At 45.6% G+C, this 25,703-nt stretch overlaps 1 protein-coding gene across 1 annotated transcript; it reads right to left on the bottom strand.

Annotated features, from left to right (window-relative positions):
- Window positions 1-338: 338 nt before the first annotated feature.
- On the bottom strand, window positions 339-20,528 carry LOC140083657 (uncharacterized). The gene is made up of 12 exons (XM_072126539.1): window positions 20,451-20,528; window positions 20,160-20,330; window positions 19,957-20,080; window positions 19,810-19,874; window positions 18,606-18,708; window positions 16,264-17,245; window positions 3,598-3,679; window positions 3,296-3,475; window positions 3,093-3,216; window positions 2,946-3,010; window positions 2,592-2,712; window positions 339-2,066 (listed from the first exon to the last, which is right to left on the bottom strand). Exons 1-12 carry the CDS (start codon window positions 20,526-20,528, stop codon window positions 565-567), a joined length of 3,597 nt encoding a protein of 1,198 aa, XP_071982640.1. The 3' UTR covers window positions 339-564.
- Window positions 20,529-25,703: the final 5,175 nt, after the last annotated feature.

Genomic DNA, 25,703 nt, shown 5'->3' with positions numbered 1-25,703 from the left:
TGAGAGTCCTGGGAGGTGACTGTCTCTAGACATAGAAGGGAGCAGTGTGAGAGTCCTGGGAGAGGACTGTCTCTAGACATAGCAGGGAGCAGTGTGAGAGTCCTGGGAGGTGACTGTCTCTAGACATAGAAGGGAGCAGTGTGAGAGTCCTGGGAGAGGACTGTCTCTAGACATAGCAGGGAGCAGTGTGAGAGTACTGGGAGGTGACTGTCTGTAGACATAGCAGGGAGCAGTGTGAGAGTCCTGGGAGGCAGATCAGCCTTTCCTCCTACACAGAGAGCTTTCTGCCATGAAAGACGAGGCAAAAAAGTAATGTAATATGTTACATTTTAATGACACTGTATAAAAATGCTTTCTGCCGTACACTCCACTTTAATAACCATGTAAATAATTTCCCCTTTTGGAGAATCCCTTTAATGAGCAATGATATATGGATATGCTGGATATATATATACGAGTTATCTGGATTGTATTTTGTACTCATTCACTACTCTACTTGGCTTTATGTGTATGACGCAATGTTCTTATTGTATTTCTGATACGAAGAAGTGTTAAAGGAAACGTCTACTTCCATTGGTGAATTTTTTCATGCTTAATTAGATTCGATTTCTGAGCAAAATATTTCCCACACATTAAACACGAATATGGCTTCTCCCCCGTGTGAATCTTATGATGATCAAACAGGCGAGATCTTCGTGAGAAACATTTCCCGCACTCCTGACATGCGAATGGCTTCTCAATCGTGTGACTCTTCAGGTGTTTAACAAGTTGGGATTTTACTGTAAAACATCTCCCACATTCCGAACACGAAAACGGACGCTCTCCCGTGTGGATTTTCTGATGTTCAACCAGATTCGATTTCTGAGTAAAACATTTCTCGCAGTATTCGCACGAGAATGGCTTCTCCCCTGTGTGAATTCTCTGATGAGTAAAAAGACTTGATTTTACGGTAAAACACTTCCCACATTCGGAACATGAAAACGGCTTCTCCCCGGTGTGAACTCTCTGATGCGTCACTAGAAATTTTTTGAAAGCAAAACATTTGCCGCATTCAGAGCAAGCAAACGGCTTCTCGCCCGTGTGAGCGATTTGATGGGTGTCAAGAGATTTTTTAATGGCAAAACATTTGCCACATTCTGTACACGCAAATGGCTTCTCCCCTGTGTGAATTCTCTGGTGTGTGACAAGATATTTTTTGAGGGCGAAACATTTGCCGCATTCTGAACATGAATAGGGCTTCTCCCCTGTGTGGGTTCTCTGATGTTTTACAAGTTCCGATCTCTGGTTGAAACATTTACCACATTCACATGCAAATGGTTTCTCTCCGGTGTGAGATTTTAGATGGTCGTCAAGATTAGATTTTTGACTATAACACTTATCACAATGTGGGCATGCATATGGCTTCTCCCCTGTGTGGCTTCTTAGATGTTGAACAAGATTCGATTTCTGAGTGAAACATTTGCCACACTCCGAACAGGAGAACGGTTTTGTCCCCGTGTGGAGTCTCTGATGTATAATAAGAGATTTTTTTAGGGCAAAACATCTTCCACATTCAGAACAGGAGAACGGCCTTGCCCCCGTGTGAAGTCTTTGATGTGTGACGAGATATTTTTTGAGGGCGAAACACTTGCCACATTCTGAACATGCAAATGGCTTCTCGGCTGTGTGAATTCTCTGATGTTTAGAAAGTTCAGATTTTTCGATAAAAGTTTTTCCACATACAGGACATGCGTATGGCCTCTCCCCTGTGTGAATTTTGCGATGTCTAACAAGTTCTGATTTCTGGATAAAACATTTCCCACATTCTACACATGAAAATGGCCTCTCTGCCAAGTTAGTTCTCGGATTGCCATGAATGCTCTTGCTAGAATTTTGCTCTACAGTTTGTGAGATATCAGAAGACAGGGTGTGTAGTATAGGATCAGACAACAGATCCGTGCCTAGAAAAGCTTGGGGGATATCCGAGATGGTGGTTTGTCCTTCATATGTATTCTGTGTCATATCAAAGTCATCCACTTTAAAGTATGATGATATTAGATGTTCTGTTGGGTTCGTTGGACAGTCATCTGCAAAGAAAATAAAATATTGCCTTACTGATATTTTATAACATTTGTGTCTAAAAATCCCCATAAACATTGAAAAGCCTGAAGCAAAATCCAATTATGGAGTAAGAATAACCATATACAGGAGGGAGGAGCTACACACCAGCACAAAGGTGGGGGCTGAGAGCTGAGGAGTGAGCAGCACAGACACGTCACGTGTTGTTTTTTAAAATGTACTCAAACCAAAGCCCAACCCCTGGGGCTACACAGGGGATTCTGTCAGCTTACAAGGTAAGTTATAACACACAATTATATTGTAATGCAAACGCTTAGAGAAAGCAGAAAGGATGTGCAGTGCGGGTGTAATAAGCTTCTGCAACCTGTCTTTAGTGAAAAATTAGGTCTCTGGTGACAGGTTCCCTTTAAAAAGATCTAAAAAGTGCAATGATAACTTTTAGATAGATTTCAAGTTACACAGGCCTCAATATAAAAATTCTAAAGTCAATTAGTAAAATTAATGACTCTTCTTGGTCAGTGGTCACTACTCACCTGGGCAAATATCTTCAGGGACGTCCTCCTTACTCTCCTCCTCATCACTCACAGACGTCTCTTCTTTTATGGTTATGGCTACAACATCGATACTGTCCAGATCATTGTCCTCATTCAGAAGCTGAGAAGCAAATGTTATAATAGTCAGAAGATGGAGAAGACGCAGGGAATCCAGCGCTACTTATCTGTGGGGGACATGGAGAAGATCCAGAGCACATGTCCTGTCTATGGTCACCTCCGCTCCTCCATCTCCTCCTCTCATTACACAAGTATAAGACATATAATACTGAGGGATAAGACTGAAGACAAGGAGGTCACAGGCGTCTACAGGTCATAGGGGAGATCTCCACCTACCTGATCATCCTGTGGTAGAAGAGGACGGGGACATCTCTCCGGGGATCTTCTCTCCCTGGATGTGACTGTAGGGATCACATACAGAGACTGAATTCCTTCTTCTATACAGATAATGAGGGGACACGTGTCTATAGTCCTGTCTATTACCTGGTGATGTGAGGGGCCGGGGGTCCTCCATCATGACGTCCTGGTACAGATCCTTGTGTCCTTCTACATACTCCCACTCCTCCATGGAGAAATAGACAGCCACATCCTGACACCTTATAGGAACCTGACACACACAATGGGTACAGTCACCACCCGGCGCCTCCAGTTACTGTATAATGTCCCAGCATTCCCAGCAGTGTCACCTCTCCAGTCAGCAGCTCCGCCATCTTCATGGTCAGTTCTAGGATCTCCTGTACATTCATCTCCTCATGTATCAGGGGGTGAGGGGGAGACCCCGGGATGGGGTGCAGGGGTCCCCCCCATTCTTCATACACAGGGGCCGGACAGCGCTCACTAGACGTCTTCTTCACTAATGTGTAATCCTGGTTATGGGGAGACACAGGAATAATATCACTACATACATGTCCGGAGTCACATGACCCCCAGTCACATGACCTGTTATTACCAGAGATAACGAGGTCATGTGACATCACCAGGATCTCACCTCTCCTGTGAGCCGGTAGAGGATCTCTAGGGTGAGGTTCAGAATACTCTCTGCTGTCTTGTTTCTCTCTCTATCCATCCTTGGTCAATAGTCAATGAGGAACATGAACAGAGGATTCTGAAATTTGTATGAACCTAAGTACAAAAAAGACGACTTAATATAATGACATGTAGGTAGTTGGAAAAAACATTTTAGATATTGAAGTGTTGTCAGGGCCAGTGATAGGGGGCGGTGAACTGGGCACTTGCCCAGGGTCGACTGTCCTAACAGGGCCCCCCTGCATGTGGACTTTTGTGGGCAGAGGATGTATTGCTCCTTGGTTGAATGCCTCGAGTGCAGATGCTTATCATCCGTCTCCTGTCTATATTTCTATCATCTATCCGTCTAGTTATCTATCTCCTATAATATGTCTATCCTATCTATATATATGTCTGTCTAACCAGTTATCTTTCTAGCTTTTTGTCTATCTATCTACCCATCTCCTATAATATCTATTTATCTATCTGAGTGTATGTATGTACAGTATATCCGAATCTGCATCACTGCGTGTACATTTCCCAAATTTTGCACAGTCGCTCTCTGTGACTCAGGGAACATCATATAGTTTTGAGCTGGAAATTTCACTCTGCGCTTTCCAAAATCCACTTATTAAACAAAATATACAGGAGCCATTGTCTGCTGCGGCTGTAGCAGTTGGAAGCTGAGCTGTGATTGGTTGCTGCTCTGCCAAAGGTCATTAATATAAGCTCTGCGCTGTAATTGGTTACTCTCAGCAATGAGTATAAGATGCTTATGTGTGAGGTAAAATGGATAAATGATACAGAGATGGGGGGAGATTTATCCGAAATGTCTGAGGTACAACTGTTCGAGTTGCTCACGGAAACCAAACAAAGATCGGTAATTTTATAAACAGCTGCGGGAAAATTAAACTTGAGCTCTGATTGGTTGCCATAAGCAACTAGAGCAGTTCTGCTCTCAGACACTTCTGATGAATCTCCCCATAGACAAAGTGACAGTCACTAGAATGAGAGTGCGAGAGACACAGTCACTGAAATGAGACTGCCAGAGACGGTCAAAAAAGTTCATAAAAAAGGGACGGTCAGTGACAGAGAAGGTTAGATAAATATAAAATATTTTTTGTTAACCTGGTTTATTACAGCTAAGAGGATAGAGCAAGGCCGGGAACTACAGCTAGTCCCCTTTAAAATTCTCCTACAGACCCAGATACTTACCTACTACTGTGTGTAACTACAAAGTGTTGTTATTGTGCAGGGATAAAGGAGCCTCTTACTGACTGTGACTGATCATAAAATAATTTCAGTGTGGTTCCCCACTTTTAGTTTTGCCCGGGGCCCCACTGTGTCTATAACCGGTCCTGGCTGTACGTATTGTCCAGACTGACGCACTGTCACCGGATCTTCTACCTTGGCGTCTGTCACAGCGCTGCTCATTGGTTGTAGTAATTATCTAAACACAGGCTGGAAAATATGAAGTAGGATTGGTTATAAAGTCTGTGTGTGTGTGTGGGGGGTGGATTCTCCTAATTTTCCCACATCAGCTCCTCTTATAACATCGCCTCACTATACAGAAGACAAGGGGAAATGGAGTCACTGGGAAATACTTAGTTTTTTCCGTGTTGGTAAGTAAATAATAAGTAGATGGAATCTGTTGTGTGATGTTCAGAGGTTTCATTTAACCCATTTTAGGATCTTTGTCTGTAACCAGGTTAGATTTTAAAAAAAGTATTATATATGTATGGAAGGCCACACACAATACTGAGGCCCATTTTGTCTTGTCATTACATCAAAGTTGAATCAGCCTGTGGTGCGCTTTTTCACCATTGGTTAATACATTTGATTTTCATTTTGTTTATGATTTTGTTGTCAGCACATTCAACAGAATGAAGTATTCACTGAGAATATTTCATTCATTTGGATCTAGGATGTGTCATTGGAGTGTTCCCTTTAGAGGATATCTCTCTCTCTATATATGTATGATATGTAGATATCATTCTCTTCCACAGCTACAGTTGTAAGTGATAGTGGTGAAGGGTGGGCTACGAGCGCACGGGTACAACCTCCCATGATATACGAGAGATACAGGGACAGGGGACAGGTTGGTGGCCACAGAAAAATGGGTCATTATGCAGGTAGAAAGCTCAGAGAGGGGCATTATACACTGTGGGGGCTACTAAAATGATGTGTTTATTTGTATTCGTACAAATGATTCCTTGCTCAGGGACAAAAGCAAGGAAAGACATAAAACAGTCCCATTGATTCTCTCTCGGGAGCCCTGCGCTTGCTCCCCGATTACTTAATCTCAAGGCCACAGTTACTGTGTGAAGCAGTTACCCCTGGGGTGATTTGGATGCTCTCCTTGCTGACCCCACACTATCCCCTGTCCTAGCCAGACCGGCCTGGTCAGAGCGCACACCCTACATCTAAAGACCTTATCTCACCGCACTCCAAAGTCACATGTTCTTCTGACCACTGATGTTCTTGTGGCCTTGGTCACCTGATAGAAGACATTGGGGCTTATTTAATAAGGCTCCGCGCGCACACTTTTGTAGTTTTCAGGGATTGCACGGCCTTGACAGGTGTTTAACAGGTGTCTGTGCTGGGATTGTTTTTGGCGCAGCTCCGCTGGCTTCCATGTGACACAAATCGGGAGGCGTGCCGTTCCGACTGATTGCGACTGAGCGCGGGATTTAACTTTCAAATTGTATCAAGACAAGCACTTACATGCAACATGAAGAAGATGATGAACTCTGTCGGACCTGAGCGGGGTAGCTGCACGTGCAGGATATCGGGCGCACGATCTTAGTGAATCGCGGCACAGTGCCCTGGAGTCGGACAATGCACTTTTGGGGAACTCCAGCTGCCAGGTAAGTAAATGTGCCCCATTGTTTACTTTAGGATCATTCTGCTTCATATAACAAGGACTTCATTGTGATGGTCTTCTGGGAAATTCCTTCAATGTGACCACAATGCTCCTCGTCTTGTGCAAGCCTGGGGGTGGGGGTGGGGGGGTGCAAACTGTAGTTTGGCTCTAACTACTCTTCATGCACCCTACAGTTGTGGAATGGGCAGTTTTTTAAAAATTAATAAGTGTTTTTATTAATTTTTTTATGTGTCACAAAACATTATCGAAAATAGAGAATAGTCACATTGAAACGCAGATAGGCAACAATGTCGTGAGTAAGAAAAGACATACAATAAGATAAGAACAATCAGTGACCTCTATCAACCTATTGGGGGAAACCCCAGACCACACTAGAGGTAGAACAAAATTCTGTACTATCAGACAGGAGACTTGGGCAGATTTTTACATTTTTGTGCACAAGTGACATTTTTTTTTTTAACTGTTTATTGAAATCATTACAATCCCACCGCACCCAATGAACAATGCAATGTACAGAATCCTACATACAACAATGTGAAAACGTGTGAAACAAACGTGACAAATAAGTTAAAGCTCTGTGGTTTCCCGACAAGACCTTATTTTGCAGACACTAAATGAAATCCCAGGGTAATGTGTATTGGGACCCCCTGCCCCACCGGAGGTCTATAATTACATCGATTGGAAGGGGGGATCTCAGAATCTCCAGGTGTAGAGATTATGGGGCTTATTTACGAAGGGTCGCGCTGCTCACTTTTGTCAGACTGTTCGCCGTTTTCGGGATTTGCGGCACGTTGACAGCTATGTCACGGGTGTCTGCACTGGGATTGTGTCGCACGTGATTGGGTTTTGACGCAGCTGCGCTGCTTTCATGCGACAGAAATCAGGGGGGGTGCCGTCGGAAGATCCGACTGATTCGGACTGAACACAGGTTTAAGATTCAAATTGTGTCACAAGACAATGCACTTGCATGCACCGGGAAGAAGAAGGTGAATTCTGTCAGACCTGAGCGGAGAAGCGACACATGCAGGATATCGGGCACACAATCTTAGTGAATCGCGGCACAGGGCACTTTCGGTGAACTCCAAGGAACGGGTAAGTAAATGTGCCCCAATGTCTGAGGCAATAGGCTGGAGAGTGCGTCTAGGTATCTGCAAGGGGAGTAATTGGTACGGTTAGATTCGCACCATGTTCCCCATATTTGAGTACATTTATCCGGGCAGTTCCTGTGCTTGAAAATTAGAGATCATCTTCTTGATGTTAGATTTCCACATCCTCAGTGAGGGAGTGTTGGGATCCTACCATCTCAGAGCAATACATTTCTTGTAGTAAGATTTTATGATAGTGTAACAAGGTCTCTCCGGACAATAATCCAAGCAGGCATATTTCAGGGCTACAACACTCGCAAGGAGAATAAATCAGAAAGGAAATACCCCTTTCCAAAATTGTGCGATGGGGACACACACCCAGTATATGTGCCAGAAATCGGCTTCCAGTGAGCCCCATCGTGGACAGGCAGTGTTGGGTGCACATCCCATTCTGTATGAACGTATTAGGGTGAGATATGCCTGGTGCACTATATAGAGTTGTGTCATTCTTTTGTTCACCGAGGGGGAATCCCTGAGATGGGAAGAGAGAATCTCATCAGTCTCATCCTGAAGAGTAGGGATGACTTCCCTCCATCTGCCCAGCAACCGCAGTGGGGAATGCTCAACTTTTTGCCTTCCCCAAAGATGCGCGTTTATAGTCGAGACCAAACGGACCTTGTGTTTTGTATATGTCGATTGGTGGGTACTTACTGTATTTATAAATGGGCGGGGTTGTGCTGACAGAGCATGTAGCAATTGGAGATACCCATAGAACCAGCGCCAGGACACATTTAGCTTGCAGATCAGTGAAGGAAGCCAATACCCATCTACATCTGACAAACAGCAAATATCCGCAGCTTCCCATCCCTGCGCTCCCTCCAGCCTCTCCAAGTGCTGCCTCAGGATACCAACATGGCTTACTGGGACTCCGAATTTGGATTCCACTTCAGCTTTACCTACTATTAGACCTGGTTCATCAAGAAATGGCCCCTGGTTTTTGTAACTTCTGTCACATTCTGTTCATCTCTTGAAGTCTCATCAGTTGAGAGTCTTGGTATGTTCTTTCCTGTGGGTCCCATCAGAAGAACCCATGTTCTGTTCATCACTGGGGGTCCAAGCAGTCCAATACCTGCTCCGTTCATTTCTGAGGATTTTATTAGTTAGATCCCATTCTGTAAATGACTGGGGGTCCCATCAGTCCCAAGCTCGTTTTGTTCATCCTTGTGGGTCCCCCTGGTTAGGCAGCTATACCAGATCCTGTGGATAGGACACCCCCTTATAGGGAACCTGTCAGGGCAATCTGGGAAACTAGATCACCCACCGGTCCAGCAAATGAAGCCTGGTAAAGCTGGTACAGTATCCTGGCTTCATTGCGCCTATGACGCATGCGCTGTACCTATGACACCTGTGCTGTACCTATGACGCATGCGCTGTACCTATGACACCTGTGCTGTACCTATGACGCATGCGCTGTACCTATGACACCTGTGCTGTACCTATGACGCATGCGCTGTACCTATGACACCTGTGCTGTACCTATGACGCATGCGCTGTACCTATGACACCTGTGCTGTACCTATAGCGCATGCTCTGTACCTATAACGCATGCGCTGTACCTATGACGCATGCGCTGTACCTATGACGCTTGCTGTGTAATGTCCCAGTTTCACTTCCCGCATTTTTTTACACCTAAACATTTCAAAAAAGGTTGAATTAAGACCCTAAACCACAGGTCCACGTATTGTGGGATTTATCATAAAATGACAAAAATTTTAATTCTCCAGAACAACCAATCAGTGCACAGTTTATATTTTTGGAGTGAAGAATAGAGCTTGGCTGTGAATGGCTGCAGTAATGTGATGCGTATTCTGTCCAGATATGATGCACATCCCCGGACATCTCCCCGGTGCCTCCTCCCCTCAGGATGGATCATGGACCCAGTATAGAATATGATGGAGAAAGAACAAAGGACCGCGCAGCCATCACTGTCCCCATCATCTGCAGCGCGGTCACCATGGTTACAGCCCGCACCCGTGCACCCGCCCCCGCATCCTGCACATAACGGCGCAGCTACCTACCTCCTCCTCCTCCTCCTGCACCGCCGCCGAGCGCTGCTCCCGCAGACACAGGACCTGCCGTGACGTCATCACATCAGTCACACACAGAGGGGAGGAGACGGGAGGTCACATGACCAAGCCCTGCAGTAGTGGTTTTGTCTCCTCAATGGATGGTGAATAGACCTGTGATGATGTCAACGTCATGTGATCAATGACATTGTGGGCGGAGACATGCTGGATACTGAGATAGCAACAAGCCCTGCTACATGTACAGTATACAGAGCACAGGACACACACAGCTCTGCTATGTGTACATTATACAGAGCACAGGACACACACAGCTCTGCTACATGTACAGTATACAGAGCACAGGACGCACACAGCCCTGCTACATGTATAGTGCACAGGACACACACAGCTCTGATACATGTATAGTGCACAGGACACATAGAGCTATGCTATGTGTACATTATACAGAGCACAGGACACACACAGCCCTGCTACATGTATAGTGCACAGGACACATAGAGCTATGCTATGTGTACATTATACAGAGCACAGGACACACACAGCTCTGATACATGTGCAGTATACAGAGCACAGGACACACACAGCTCTGCTACATGTATAGTGCACAGGACACACAGAGCTATGCTATGTGTACATTATACAGAGCACAGGACACACACAGCTCTGATACATGTACAGTATACAGAGCACAGGACGCGCAGCTCTGCTACATCCATACAGAGCACAGGATACACACATCTTTGCTACATGTACAGTATACAGAGCACAGGACGCACAGCTCTGCTACATCCATACAGAGCACCGGACACACACAGCTCTGCTACAGCTATACAAAGCACAGGACGCACAGCTCTGCTACATCTATACAAAGAACAGGATACACACAGCTCTGATACATGTACAGTATACAGAGCACAGGACACACACAGCTCTGATACATGTACAGTATACAGAGCACAGGACGCACAGCTCTGCTACATCCATACAGAGCACAGGATACACACAGCTCTGCTACATGTATAGTATACAGAGCATAGGACACACAGAGCTCTGCTACATGTACAGTATACAGAGCACAGGATGCACTGCTCTGCTACATCCATACAGAGCACGAGACACACACAGCTCTGCTACATCTATACAGAGCACAGGACACACACAACTCTGCTACATCTATACAGAGCACAGGACACACACAGCTCTGCTACATCTATACAGAGCACAGGACACACACAGCTCTGCTACATCTATACAAAGCACGGGACACAGACAGCTCTGCTACATCTATATACAGCACAGGACTCACACAGCTCTGCTATATCTATATACAGCACAGGACACACAGCACTGCTACATCTATACAGACCACGGGACACACACAGCCCTGCTACATCTATACAGAGCACGGGACACACACAGCTCTGCTACGTCTATACTGAGCACGGGACATACACAGCTCTATTACACAGAAAGCATTGGACACACGCAGCTCTGCTACATCTATACAGAGCACATGACACACACAGCTGTGCTACATCTATACAGAGCACAGGACACACACAGCACTGTTACATCTAAATACAGAGCACAGGACACACACAGCTCTGCTACATCTGTATAAAGAGCACAGGACACACACAGTTCTGCTACATTTATATACAGAGCACAGGACACACACAGCTCTGCTACATCTATAAACAGAGCACAGGACACACACAGCCCTGCTACAACTATATACAGAGCACAGGACACACAGAGCTCTGCTACATCTATAAACTGAGCACAGGACACACACAGCTCTGCCACATCTATATAAAGAGCACAGGACACACACAGCTCTGCTACATCTATATAGTGCACAGAATACACAGAGATCTGCTACACAGATGGCACATGACACACACAGCTCTACTACACAGAAAGCACTGTACACACAGCTCTGCTACATCTATAGTGCACAGGATACACACAGATCTACTACACACACAGTACGGGACACACACAGCTTTGCTCCATCAATATAGAGCAAAGGACAAACACAGCTTTGCTACATCTATACACAACACAGGACACACACAGCCCTACTACATCTATATACAGCATAGGACACACACAGCCCTGCTACATCTATATACAGCATAGGACACACACAGCCCTGCTACATCTATATACAGCATAGGACACACACAGCCCTGCTACATCTATATACAGCATAGGACACACACAGCCCTCCTACATCTATATACAGCATAGGACACACACAGTCTGCTACATCTATACAGAGCACAGGACACATGCAGCTCTGCTACATCTATACAAAGCACAGGACACACACTGCTCTGCTACATTTATACAGAGCACAGGACACACACTGCTCTGCTACATTTATACAGAGCACAGAACACACACAGCACTGCTACATCTATACAGGGCACAGGACACACACAGCTCTGCTACATCTATATAGAGCACAGGACACACACAGCTCTGCTGCTTGGTAAAAATTCCAGAAGGGCCAGAAGAGCCAGAAGGGCTCTGGGGGGCATTACCAGTGGTCCTCCAAGCGCTTCACCTACTTTTACACAGTTTCCCCCTCCCCTCTGTCTGCTGTAATTTTACACAATGTGAGGGAGAAGTGTTCTCTGCACACTGTAACACCCTGTGAAGCTGCAGCATGGAGGGATTCTGGTTACACTCCCCAGAGCACTTCTGGCTCATTAGCGGGGAGGAGGCCATGGATAACAAATATAAGAAGATGTCTGGATCTATGAGCAACAGTTTTTTCGTAAAACACATGAAACAAAAAAAGGGAAAGCACAAGGATGTTGGAGCCCCCCGAAAAGAGAGAGAGAGGGGATTTCTTTTTTTTTTTTTATTATTTCCTTCCCTATTGGTCTCAGATAACTAACAATGGTCCGGTGATGTCATAATAAAGCAGAGTTATCAAATCTGATCCCAAAAAATCGACTCCTTGCAAATTCATTATATCAAAACAATCTGCGGGAGAATATCCAATCCCTGCTAAATTCAAGTGTGGTTCTGAAAGTAACTCCTACGGAACAAGAAGAGGACACTAAACCCCCTGTGGAAAAAAAACTATAAAACAACATTCAAACAATATGGTAGAATATACCGGGTTCAGGATGACAGAGATTGAGCAGCACCAGTAACTCACATAAATGTATGGACCCAAGACATTTATTATCATGACCCTAATCACCAAGATTCCCAAAAATATCACCGGCTGCGCTCTTATCCCCACCAGGGGAAGTTATCCAGCCTCTGTAATCTCCTCAGCTCCACCATCATGGCAGAACATCTTAAAGGTATTGTCCGGGGAGAATTAAACAGAAGCTTCAAGTGGTAAAAGTATTACATCATCTGTGTTAGATTTCTACCCCTCCGGAGGTGACGGTTTTATTGGGAGTTTCTCTCAATTCTAAAACTATTTTCTTATGTCCCACAGGAAAAAGGATAAGGCAGATGAACACATTGGGGCACATAAGGGTCCGCACAGCACATTGCGGACTGAGCACGGAATTTACAATTCAAATTGTGTCACAAGACAATGCACTCACATACACAGGGAAGAAGAAGGTGAACTCCGGCGGACCTGAGCGGGGAAGCGACACATGCAGGATATCGGACGCACGATCTTAAAGAATTGCGCCGGACTTCATCCTCGTCAGAGAACGCACCTCGGGGATCGCGACAGGAGCAGGTAAGTAAATCTGCCCCTTTGTTAAGTTCCTGGAGAAGGAATTCTTCTCCATAATAGAAGCAATGAGCTTACTGGGCAACTATGTGACCTCCAGTAAAGATGGGACGAGAAGCCTCAGCATTAAGGTATAAAAAAGAAGGACATGGATAGGGCCTGCCTTGTGGATCACAGATTATGAGAGAGGTGAGGTCCGAGGCACCCCCAGAGATGAGCGGAGGACACGGCTCCATTCATCTTTATCGAGCCGACAAATTGCCGAGTGCAGCAATCTCTGTTCGTGATGATCAAAGAACCTAAAGTCTATTCTGATTTTTACAGGAACCAAGAGAATGGGGGTCATTCACTTATCCGGTCCAGTCGCGATCCAGCGCCGCGTTCTCTGACGAAGATACGGGTCTTCCGGCGATTCACTAAGGTCCTGTGCCCGATGTCCACCAGGTGTCGCTGCTGTGCCGAGGTCCGCCGGAGTTCACCTATTCATTTTTCAAATTCCGCAGGTTTTCCGAATCCGCGTGAAAGCTGGCGCGATTGTGCTGAAATACGATCGCGTGCGCCAAAATCCCGGCGGAATTCGGTGCAAACCGGAAAAAGTCTGGAAACCCGACGAAAGTGCGGCAGCGGAGCCCTTAGTAAAAAGCCCCAATATCTTATTTTCTTTCTGCTATCAACCAAAGAATCAGGAAGAAGAGATGCGGCATCTACTGGATGTGAGACGCATTGTAGTATCTGCAAGCAACAAGTGCAAGGAGAAAAGATTCACATCAGTTTCTCCTGTTTGATGGAAATACACAATATTTAGAACAACCAGGGTCGGCACCAGGACAGGGCATACTGGGGCAAGTGCTGGGGCCCAGGGCTGCTGCGGGGGCCCACATAAGGATGTACGTAAGGAATTCATGGGGGTGAGGAGGGCTGTATCTAATGAATCCATAGGATGTGAGTGGGGCTTATATAAAATAACCATGATGGGGCTGTTTGGGATAATAAACTAGGAAATATTTTAGGACAGGAGACTATTTGTTTTAGTTTCAGAATTTTTAATGCCGTCATGTGAGTTCAGGGAATTCTATAAAGAAGGAAAAGCCACTGTTCCTCAAAGCCTACTAAGTACAAGCTGTTTCCACTTCTTAGGCTGCAAGAGGAGGTAGGTCAACGGACGAGATGTGCAGATCAGCCACATGGACCAGTAGTGTATATCCCCAGGTGGACCGTCATAGTAATACACAATTTTTACTCACCGTCTATTCGGTTTCCATCCAGACAGCCTATACAGTTACTTACAGCATATACACTGTTGTGATTGATTGAATAGGAAAATAAACATACAGTACTGGATAAAGTGGAAATTTTAAAATCCCTCCTGTAGTTATTTGGTAGACACTGGGGGGGCTTGTACTTTATTCTTCTGGCGTATAAGGCTGTAATTGTAGCCAGGACAGGACTGAGATCTGCGTTATTTTCATTACGATTATATTCAGCAGATGAGGCTTCCTGTGTTCGGGGATCTATAGCAGAGCTCTACCCTCCCAACTTATACACAAAGTACCAACTAGCTCTCCCATCACAACACACAGCTTACCCTGCGCAGAAATACAGTGGAGAAAATAAGTATTTAATACACTTTTCAAGTTCACTGCAGTAGTGAGAGACAGAATCTAAAAAGATATCCAAAAAATTGTACGATCTTTAAAGATTTACTTATTGCAATAAATCAGTATTTGAAGTTCCCCACTGACCATCTGGATGATCCAGAGAATGCACTGGAGAAGGTCATTCAGCCACATAAGACAAATATAGAACTTTTTGGGATCAGTTTCAGCTGCCGGGTTTGGAGGAAGAAAAAGGATGAGTATAAACCTAAGAACACTGTCTCACGTGTTGGGGTGGAAACATCATACTTTGGGGGTGGAGATGAAACAACTGCACTGTATTAAAGGAAGGATGGATGGGGCCATGTATCACAAGACTTCCCTCAGTAAGAGCATTGAAGATGGGTCATTGCTGGATCTTCCAGCATGACAGTGATCTGAAACACAAAGCCAGGAGCAACTGAGGAGCGGATCAGTAAGAAGCAGTGCAAAGTCCTTAAGTGGCCGTACTAGTCTTTGAAAGTCTTCAGCCATAGACCTGAAACCTGAAAGATCTGGAGGAGTCCCAATCCCCGCTGCAATGCAAACTACAGGAGCTACAGGAGACGTCTCTACCAAATATTACTTCACTTTTTCTATTGGATCAAATCCAGGCAGTCCCCAGGTTACGTACAAGATTTGGTTTGATAGGTTTGTTCTTAAGTTGAATTTGTATGTAAGTCGAAACTGTATAATTTATCATTTTAGATCCAGACAAAATGTATTTTTTTGCCCCAGTGACAATTGGAGTTTCAAAATGTTTTGCTGTAATGGGACCAAGAATTATGAATAAAGCCTCATCACAGACACCTTACAGATGATCATTGCAGCCTGGGACTATAGTAATGTATCCAGAGAGCTTCACCAGAGGTCACAGGGGGCAGAGGGGTTCGTCTTTAACTAGCGGTCGTCAGCAAGTCGGGAGCAAGTCTCCCACAGTTGAAGTGACCTATAATTTAATTGTCAGTGTATCAAATATGTATTTTCCTCAATGAAAAATGGGTCCAAACACAAGCACAAGAGGTCCAGTAGTGAAGAATTGCTAGAATTGAGTTACGAGCCTCGGTTTTATATCAGTAATGTGATATAATCTCTGCACATGACCGACATGTGGTATCTGGATAGCACATGCTTTATGGTAATTATTTCTCATTTCTTTCACATGGATTTGCTTTAACTGTAAAAGTTTAATTTTTTTTGTCATAAACACATAAATCACACAATTCTAAGCAGAAGATGGCTACTGCCTCGCGTGACTTCTATGATGTTTAAGAAGATTTGATTTGCGGGTGAAACATTTCCCACATTCTGGGCATGAATATGTTAATCCTGTGTGAGTTCTCTGATGGGAAATTAGTGACCACTTTTGGCTAAAACACTTTCCACATGTGGTACATAAAAATGGCTCCGGTGTGTGAAGTTTTAGATGTTCAATGAGACTTCCTTTGCACGTGAAGCACTTTTTACATTCAAGACATACATACGGCTTCGCTTCTGTGTGAATTCGCAGATGTTCAAGTAGATGTTCTTCCTTGGAGAAGCTTTGTCCACACTCCAGACATGAATAGGATTGCTCTTCTCTGTGAATTCTCTGATGGTTGACCAGATTCGTTCTCTGACTAAAACGATTACCACAGTCGGGGCGTAAATACGGCTTCCCTCCCATGTGAGCTTTACAGTGGTCCACAAAATCAGATTTATGAATAAAAAAATTCCCACATTCTGTGCAGGAGAACGGCTTGTCTCCTGTGTGAGTTCTCAGATGCTGAATGAGATGTGATTTTTGATTGAAACACTTTGCACATTGGGGGCAGGAAAAAGGCTTTGACCCTGTGTGAATTCTCTGATGTCTCACAAGGTTTGATTTATCTGTAAAACATTTCCCACATACTGAACATGAAAATGGCTTCTCCCCCGTGTGAATTCTCTGATGCGTCACAAGATGTGATTTCTGGGTAAAACATTTGCCACATTCTAAACATGATAGGGGTCGCTCTCCTGTGGGAGCTCGGTGATGTTCTACACCTCTTCTAACACTTTGATTTGTCTGCGAATAAGAGGACACAGCATGTAGAAATGGATCAGAGGATGGATCCGGGCTGAGAAGTACAGAGGGTATAACTGGGATAATGTCGTGCTCTTCAAATGTGTCTTGTGTCATCCCATAACCTTCTGCATTAAAATATGATGATATCAGATGTTCCTCTAAGCTTCCGTTACAGTCGTCTGCAAAAATAACACAAATATATTATAATATAACCATTACAATAAATCTACCATCAAAATCCAGCATGATAAACCAGGGACATTACTCAAAGATCCAGGCACCGGGACTGTGGTATCTTCTTATATTTGTTATCCATGGTGTTCTTCATAACCCTTCTGCCTCATTATCATAATTTTAAAAGTTGATTTATGAAGGAAGGAGGCCATGAATAACAAATATAAGAAGATTACCACAGTCCCGGTGCCTGGATCTATGAGTAAGTGCCCCTGGTTTACCATGATGGATGCTTATGCTAGATTTCCTTTAAATTTTATTGATATTCTACTAAACCTCTCTAGCCACATACCTTGCAGTTTGTATGGGTATTTTTATAAATTCAATAATCAATTAAGATAACAATTACACATTTCACCTAAATGCGACTGATATCTACTGCTCCAAGCATCTGTGGGATTCTTCACCTCAGCTTCACTGGACCTTGGGGAGCCTGCACTGGACCTTGGGGAGCCTGCACTGGACCTTGGGGAGCCTGCACCGGACCTTGGGGAGCCTGCACCGGACCTTGGGGAGCCTGCACCGGACCTTGGGGAGCCTGCACCAGACCTTGGGGAGCCTGCACCGGACCTTGGGGAGCCTGCACGGTGCAGCAACTGTGTAGCTCCAAGTGAGTAACAGTTCTTCTCCCTCTTCTCTACGGTATTAACATTTTTTTTTTTTCGCAGTGGGATGTTTGGGATGCTAAAGAACAAAGGATTGGAGCCTGGGCCATAAGTAAGAAGAGGCTAGGACATGGATTAGGGCAGTGGTGGCGAACCTATGGCACGGGTGCCAGAGGTGGCACTCAGAGCCCTCTATATGGGTATCCTTGCCATCACCCCAGGGCAGGGTTCGCCAGACAGGACTCAAGGCCTCTTGCCGTCCCAGGCAGCCCAGGACCCCAGAAGGAAGCTACAATAATAATCCAAACTTATTCTCCTTCTTTCTACTGTATTGGTGTCCTTAAGTGCCTATACTATTTAAACCTGTGATAAAGCAGGTAGTAATAAGTTACTGCTTAAATTGTTGCATTGGCACTCTGCGAAAAATATGTGAGTTTTGGTTGTACTTTGGGCACTCGGTGTCTAAAAGGTTTGCCATCACTGGATTACGGGATGGCCGGATACCATTTAAGATATATTAAAAATTAATCTAGATGCAAGATCAAGAAATTGCAGGAGCAGCAATTGGGAACATATTATTTCAACTATGGTCATTATATATACCGGTAATCTGTATATTGTGCGGAATGGAGGAAAATACACTAGAAAAATCTGACACAACACCAGGTAAAATCACATAACTGTAGTGTAGATCACTCACCTAGACGAGTATCTATAGGGATGTCCTCCTTACACTCTTCCTCATCACCCACATAGGTCTCCACAGCATCAATTTGGTTCAGATCTTTCTCCTCATACGGAAGCTGTAAAAGCAATATTTATGAAGTCACTGATTAAAGACGTTCAGGCAATGTTCTACATCCGGCCTGGTTTACAACTTGCCTTTGGCTCCTAATGTACACAGCCTTGTGTGGACCGGACCCATGTCCCTGCACACAGTCTTAGTGACTAGCGCAAAAAAAAATATACTGTGTGTACAAAAACTTTCAGCTTACCGCAAGCAGGATACAAATTCCAGTGTACACAAGACAAAGACAACCATGAGGTCAGTATAAGGGTAGTTACTGTTACGGGGGGCAGTCGCTGTACCATATGCCAATACATGTAAAAAAAAAGTTGGGATTTTCAATCTAGAAACTCGCATGTAAACTTGGACCGCTATGTACTGCAGTGTTTCCTAGCTTATCGGTATGTTCCGATAAAGCTAGTGATTTAACAATGCTCTAACTCAGTGGTTCTCAACCTTTCTAATGCTGTGACCCCGCAATACAGTTCTTCATGCTGTGGTGACCCCAAACCATGCAACTCGCAGTAAAAACACAGTAAAATTTCGGCTCCAATGGCTTTAGGCGACCCCCGGTTTTGGTCGTTCGACCCCCGCTGGGGTCCCGACCCACAGGTTGAGAACCACTGCTCTAACTGGTGTAGGGCTAGGGAGCTGATTACTTTAGTAAGTGCTCCTAGGGCAGTGATGGCAAACCTTTTAGAGACCAAGTGCCCAAACTACAACAAAGACCCACTTATTTATCGCAAGTGCCAACATAGAAATTTAATTTGTTATTTATACTCCCTTCTCTGTCACAGCTTTCATTGATACCAGCCCCTGAGGACACCAATATAGCAGAAAATAGTCCCAGGTAGCACTGTCACTTTAAAATAGCTCTGTGCACAGCAAGTCCTGGGCTGTCTGGGACTGCAGGGAGATACCTGGAGTCATCTCTGGTGATGGCCTGGGTGCCCATAGAAAGGGCTCCGAGTGCCACCTCTGGCACCAGTGCCATAGGTTAGCCATCACTGTCCTAGGGGGTTTGTTTTGTCTGACATGTCCTGTTTAAGTATAAAACATGCAATTTTGTTGGGCAGATAAGGAGGTCACAACCGTCATAGGGGAGATCTCCACCTACCTGATCATCCTGTGGTAGAAGAGGACTGGGACATCTCTCTGGGGATCTTCTCTCCCTGGATGTGACTGTAGGGATCACATACAGAGACTGAATTCCTTCTTCTATACAGATAATGAGGGGACACGTGTCTATAGTCCTGTCTATTACCTGGTGATGTGAGGGGCCGGGGGTCCTCCATCATGACGTCCTGGTACAGATCCTTGTGTCCTTCTACATACTCCCACTCCTCCATGGAGAAATAGACGGCCACATCCTGACACCTTATAGGAACCTGACACACACAATGGGTACAGTCACCACCCGGCGCCTCCAGTTACTGTATAATGTCCCAGCATTCCCAGCAGTGTCACCTCTCCAGTCAGCAGCTCCGCCATCTTCATGGTCAGTTCTAGGATCTCCTGTACATTGTTTTCATCATGTATTAAGTAGTCAGTAGGGAGCCCCAGGATCGGGCTTGGGGTTCTTCTCCTTCCTTTGGACACAGGGGAAGAATAGGAGTTCTTCTTTACTAATGTGTAATCCTGGTTATGGGGAGACACAGGAACAATATCACTACATACATGTACGGGGTCACATGACCCCCAGTTACTTGATTATTACCATAGATAATGAGGTCATGTGACATCACCGGGATCTCTCACCTCTCCTGTAAGTTGGTAGAGGATCTCTAGAGTGAGCTTTAATAAATTCTCTGCCACCGTCTTTCTGTCCTTCATCATTCTTTTTTTTTTTTTAAATCGCTTTATTGGCACAGAAATGAAACGGTGCAACATCACAAAACAAGGATCATTAGCTGAGGTACATCAGATATAACAACATATATCTTTACACAATCATTTGTCATGTGTGATAACATCTGTACAAGAACAGCGATCCAGTAAACCCCTCCCCAACCCATACATAGAACAGTAACCAACCTGGTCGAGAGGTGTCAAGAGATAAATGGAGTTAAAGAAAAGGTAGTAACAATGGTTAGGCAACAAGGTAACCCACCACCCTATTTCTGGAGAGCAAGGAATCCCTCCTGTTGACAGTGCACAAAGGAGTGCAGGAAGGGTGCCCAACTGTAATATGTAAAATTATAATAATATGACCTCCATCGAGTATTGCATTCACTGAAAAGGGACAAGAGACTCTCTCAGATTGCAAACATTAAAAAGAGTATCTGGGGAAGAGCACCAAGAGCCCCACACCTTTCGGAACTTATCCGGGCAGCCGCGGTGTTTGTACACTATATTCTCATAAGGCAGAGTCAGATTAACTAGTTTCTTCCACTGAGAGACAGTAGGAGAGCGATCAGCCATCCAGCGTATGGCAATGGCCTTACGGGCCAAAAACAGAGCTTCCTTCAAGAAAATAGCTTCATAATGGGACCAGTCATCCTCCCGGGTAATTCCCAACAGGCATAGGGCCGGCGAGGTAGGGACCGGTTTATTCAGGATAGCAGACAGCAGAGAAACTACTTCTGTCCAGAATACGGCTATGTAATCACAAGTCCATATTAGGTGGATGAAATCTGCCCTGTCCACATGACATCTGTGACATCTAGAGTTCGGCAATCTATGCATATGAAACAGTCTGACTGGAGTGATATAGCATTGATGGATGATGAACAGCTGAATTAGTTTATTATTGGCTGCCGGTGATACCGAGGTGTGAGACTCCTGGGCCGCCCCCCAGTCTTCATCCGATAGTGAGGGAATGAGAGCCTCCCATCGGGCTCTGACTGGTAGTGGGGGACCCTCCATCAGCTCAGAAAGGAGGTGGGTATAGATAACAGATACCAGGCCTCTAGGACCCTGAGAGCGTAGAATTCCAATCAGTGGGAATGAGGAGAAAGCAGTCTCTGTCGGAGGGAACTGAGCCAGAAAAGCGTGCCTTAGCTGTAGGCAATGATAGACTTCCCTATCTGGAACATCAAAAGCGGATCTAATTGCCTCCACAGAGAGAGCCTCCCCATCCTCCCCAAGAAGTTGAGCAATGTTCACTAGACCCCTGGCGGTCCAGTATGAACCATCTTGCAAATCTGAGAGATGGAGCAAACCTGGGTGGGACCAGAGGGGAACATGAACAAGGGTGCCCAGTGCAGCTGATAGTTTCTTGGCATGAGACCAAACCTGTCTGGCCAGCCTATGCAAAGGAAGAAGGTGGTTAGGCTTATAATCAACAGGCTCCAATACTGGCCACAGGGAGCGTAGGTGGAGGAACCGGGCAAGGTGACTTTCAGCGTCAGGCATCTGCCCAGGTGACACCCAACTACGGAGATAGCGAAGCTGACCCGCCAGGTAATACAAGAAGGGATCCGGCAAAGCAGCCCCCGCCTGTGCCTTAGGGCGACGCAAAGTGGACAGACGGAGTTTAGCACGCCCACTCCCCCAGATGAATGAGGTGAACAAAGAGTCCAGCTGCGCAAAAAAACGTCTGGGCACTGGGATATCCGCATGCTCTAGGGTGTACAACAATTTAGGCAATGCAATCATTTTAAGTAAATTTATGCGTCCAGCCACAGACACAGGCAGGAGCCTCCAAGTATTTACCTTATCTTTTAGATAAGTCACCAAAGGGGCTATATTTAGAGAGAAGGAACGGGAGATGTCCCGTACAATATGTACACCCAGGAAATGAAATCCCTCCACTATTTGAAGGCCGCAGAACTCAGGACCCCAACCATAACCCTCCCTACGTAGTGGCATAAGAAAGGACTTATCCCAGTTAATGAGGAGGCCTGAGAAGTCACCAAACCTATTTATAATTGAGATGGCCCTGGGAAGGGTGGCAGCAGGGTTAGCCATATACAACGCTACATCATCGGCATAAAGGCTAATTCTATTTTCCCGTGCCCCCACTCGTACCCCCTGAAGAGCGGCATCACGGCGAATCCGGATGGCTAGGGGCTCCATTGCAATTGCAAACAGGAGCGGTGAAAGGGGACAACCCTGCCTGGTACCTCTGTGGAGGCAAAAAGAGGAGGAAAGTAAACCATTCACCAGCACCTTGGCAGTAGGGGAGCTGTACAGTATAGACACCCACTTGAGAAACCTAGGCCCGAACCCGAATCTTTCCAGTACTGCCAACAGGTACGGCCATTCTACTGAATCGAATGCCTTGGCCGCGTCTAGCGAGGCCAAGGCCCAATCTTGTTGTTCCCACCACCCCATTTGGGAAATAACCTGGGCCAGACGAATATTATCGGACGTGCACCTGCCAGGAATAAAGCCTGCTTGATCCGGATGTATAATTTCCGTAATTACTCTTCTTAAGCGATTGGCCAGGATTTTAGTTAATATTTTATAGTCATTATTAAGGAGTGAGATTGGCCTATATGAGCCACACTCCTCTGGGTCCTTTCCCGGCTTCAATAACACCACAATAGTGGCATCGTTGAGGGTGGGTGGGAGGCAACCCCTATCAAATGCTGCTCGGTACATGGCCGATAGGTGTGGAGTGAGAGATGTTGCGTATTGTAAGTAGACCTCTAAAGGGAGACCATCAGGGCCCGATGCCTTACCCTTTGCCATAGATTGGAGAGTTTCAGTGATCTCATCTTCGGATATAGGGGCCTCCAACAACTCAACGCTCTCGGGAGAAAGGCCGGGAAATGTAAGTTCATCTAAATATTCAGCTAGTTCAGTAGTTGTGTGTGAGAATTTGGATGTGTAAAGCTCCCTATAGAAAGTAGCAAATTCAGAAAGAATGTCATCTGAAGACGATACTGTTGGGCCTGCTGTGGATTTAATGCGTAATACCGGGGGGGAGGAAGATGCCCTCTTTGCCAACCAAGCTAACAGCTTACCTGATTGATTGCCTGCTTCAAAATACGACTGTCTATTGAAAAAGAGCCTTCTAGCTGCCTTTTCCTTTACCACCGTAAGATAATCCCTGCCCAATGATAGCCAGCGCTCCCTGTTTGCCTCGTCTGGGTTCCTAGCAAAGGCCAACTCCGCCTCTCTACAGGCCCTGGCCAGTTCCTCCTCTTGCAGTGCCGAGGCCTTTTTAACAAAAGAGATAGATGAGCGCAGGCAACCTCGAAGATAGGACTTCAGGGTATCCCATGTTAGTAAGTCATCTAGATCAGCATTGTGCATCTCAAAGAACTGTGATAGTTGGTCTGGAATTCTATCTATAGACTTAATAAGAGTGAGCCAGAAGGGATGAATCCTATTACTCAGCATCCTCCCCTCCATTCCCCATGATAAGCTAAGAATAATAGGGCTGTGGTCTGACAGGCAGCGGGGCAGATGGGAAATGTCAGCTGTATTTGCATGGATACCAGGGGTGCCAAACATATAATCTATTCTAGACAAAGCATGAAATCTAGCTGTGTGGCAGGTGAACTCTTGTAATGACGGGTGAAAAGACCTCCACAGATCGATCCAGCCAAGTTCTGACATGAGCAGGGCAAGTTGTGAGGAACCTGGAGAATGGCAAGAGCCGGAGCCTGCAGAGAAGCGATCTATATGAGGGTGCATTACTAGGTTCAAATCCCCCATTAATAGAATTTCAGCCCCTGGGTACTGGGTTGCAAACGTAACTGCGTCCTGCAGGATTTGGAGGGAACCAGGGGGAGGGTTGTATATACCCATCAGGATTGTTGGCCTGGAGAATAGTAGAGCATAAACAAATACATATCGACCCTCAGGGTCTATTTGCACTCTTTGAGGGTCCCACCGCACGGAAGAGTGGATCAATAGGGAAACACCACGGGAATAAGAAGTATGGCATGAACTCTTGGCCCATTGTACCCAAGGCTTGTTTAGATAATGTGTTGTTTCAGGGATCATATGGGTCTCCTGAAGGCATAAAATATGAGGGTGATAGCGCCTAACATGAGAAAAGACTGCACCTCTCTTGCCAGGAGTCCCCAGGCCCCTCACATTCCACGATATAATGTTACACCCCGCCATTGAAATTGGACATTAATACAGGGTCCGCAGTATATATGCCCCACACTAATAAGAGAGACCATACAGATAAGGCAGTGTCAGAACATAGCAGAAGTAACCCTGTTGCCTCAAATTTACTCTCCTCCCTCCCCCTCGACCATTTACAAAAAACATTTCCAACAAGAAAAAAAACAAACCAGCTCAGTTGAGCCATGTCATAAAAGTGGCTAAAGAAATAATTATGGGGGAAAGACCCACAAAGCAGCTGGGATTTGCTGTGGGTCAATTCACAAACAAACCTGCCGATACATCAGCCACTCGCTCAAGTAAAGGAAAATCTGACCCTCTGGATAAGCACCACAGGATAACTTTGTAAAGAATTCTACATCTCACCAAACCCGTAATGTCCCGAGTCAGCATAGAACCAAGTCCCTGAAAGAGAAAAGAGAAGATCACCGGATATTAACGCCTGGGCGAGCGGCGGTTACGAGCCAGCCACTCATCCGCCTCTGCAGGAGTAGAGAAGAAGATCGACCGGTCACCATCTATGACTCGAAGTCTAGCTGGATAGGCCATGGAGTAAACGATATTCCTTTCTCTCAGCTTCCGCTTGACTTGCACGAAGGACGCTCTCTGTCGCTGCAATTCTGGAGAGAAGTCAGGAAATATCGAGACTGAAGTATTCTCGAACCGAAGCTCTCCTGCTCGTCTAGCGTACTGCAAAGTAGTGTCCCGATCCTTACAATTCAGCATTCGGGCTAAAAGAGGCCGTGGTGGGGCACCAGGTGGTGGAGCTTTAGCAGGAACTCTATGAGCACGTTCCACTGCATATGCCGAGGAGTATGGGGCATCCGGGAGGAGCTCCCTGAGCCATCGCTCCACAAATTCAGCTGGTCTTTGACCTTCAGCCCTCTCAGGGAGGCCCACAATGCGCAGATTATTACGTCGGGACCTGTTCTCCAGGTCATCGGCCTTTTGGCGCCAGAACTCAACCTTGCGCGACAGTTCTCT

Source organism: Engystomops pustulosus, chromosome 1 (assembly GCF_040894005.1).
Source record: "Engystomops pustulosus chromosome 1, aEngPut4.maternal, whole genome shotgun sequence".
NCBI classification, from domain to species: domain Eukaryota; kingdom Metazoa; phylum Chordata; class Amphibia; order Anura; family Leptodactylidae; genus Engystomops; species Engystomops pustulosus.
This window is presented reverse-complemented; position numbering and strand designations above follow the sequence as displayed.

Bases quoted from the DNA above. Each gene is read 5' to 3' on its own strand.
- LOC140083657 (XM_072126539.1), bottom strand. From the start codon at position 20,528: ATGATGAAGGACAGAAAGACGGTGGCAGAGAATTTATTAAAGCTCACT. The intron at 3,217-3,295 runs GTGACACTGCTG...TGTGTGTGTCAG, and splicing joins CGGAGCTGCTGACTGGAGAG to GTTCCTATAAGGTGTCAGGA. The intron at 2,713-2,945 runs GTAGGTGGAGAT...TTTGCTTCTCAG, and splicing joins TTCTACCACAGGATGATCAG to CTTCTGAATGAGGACAATGA.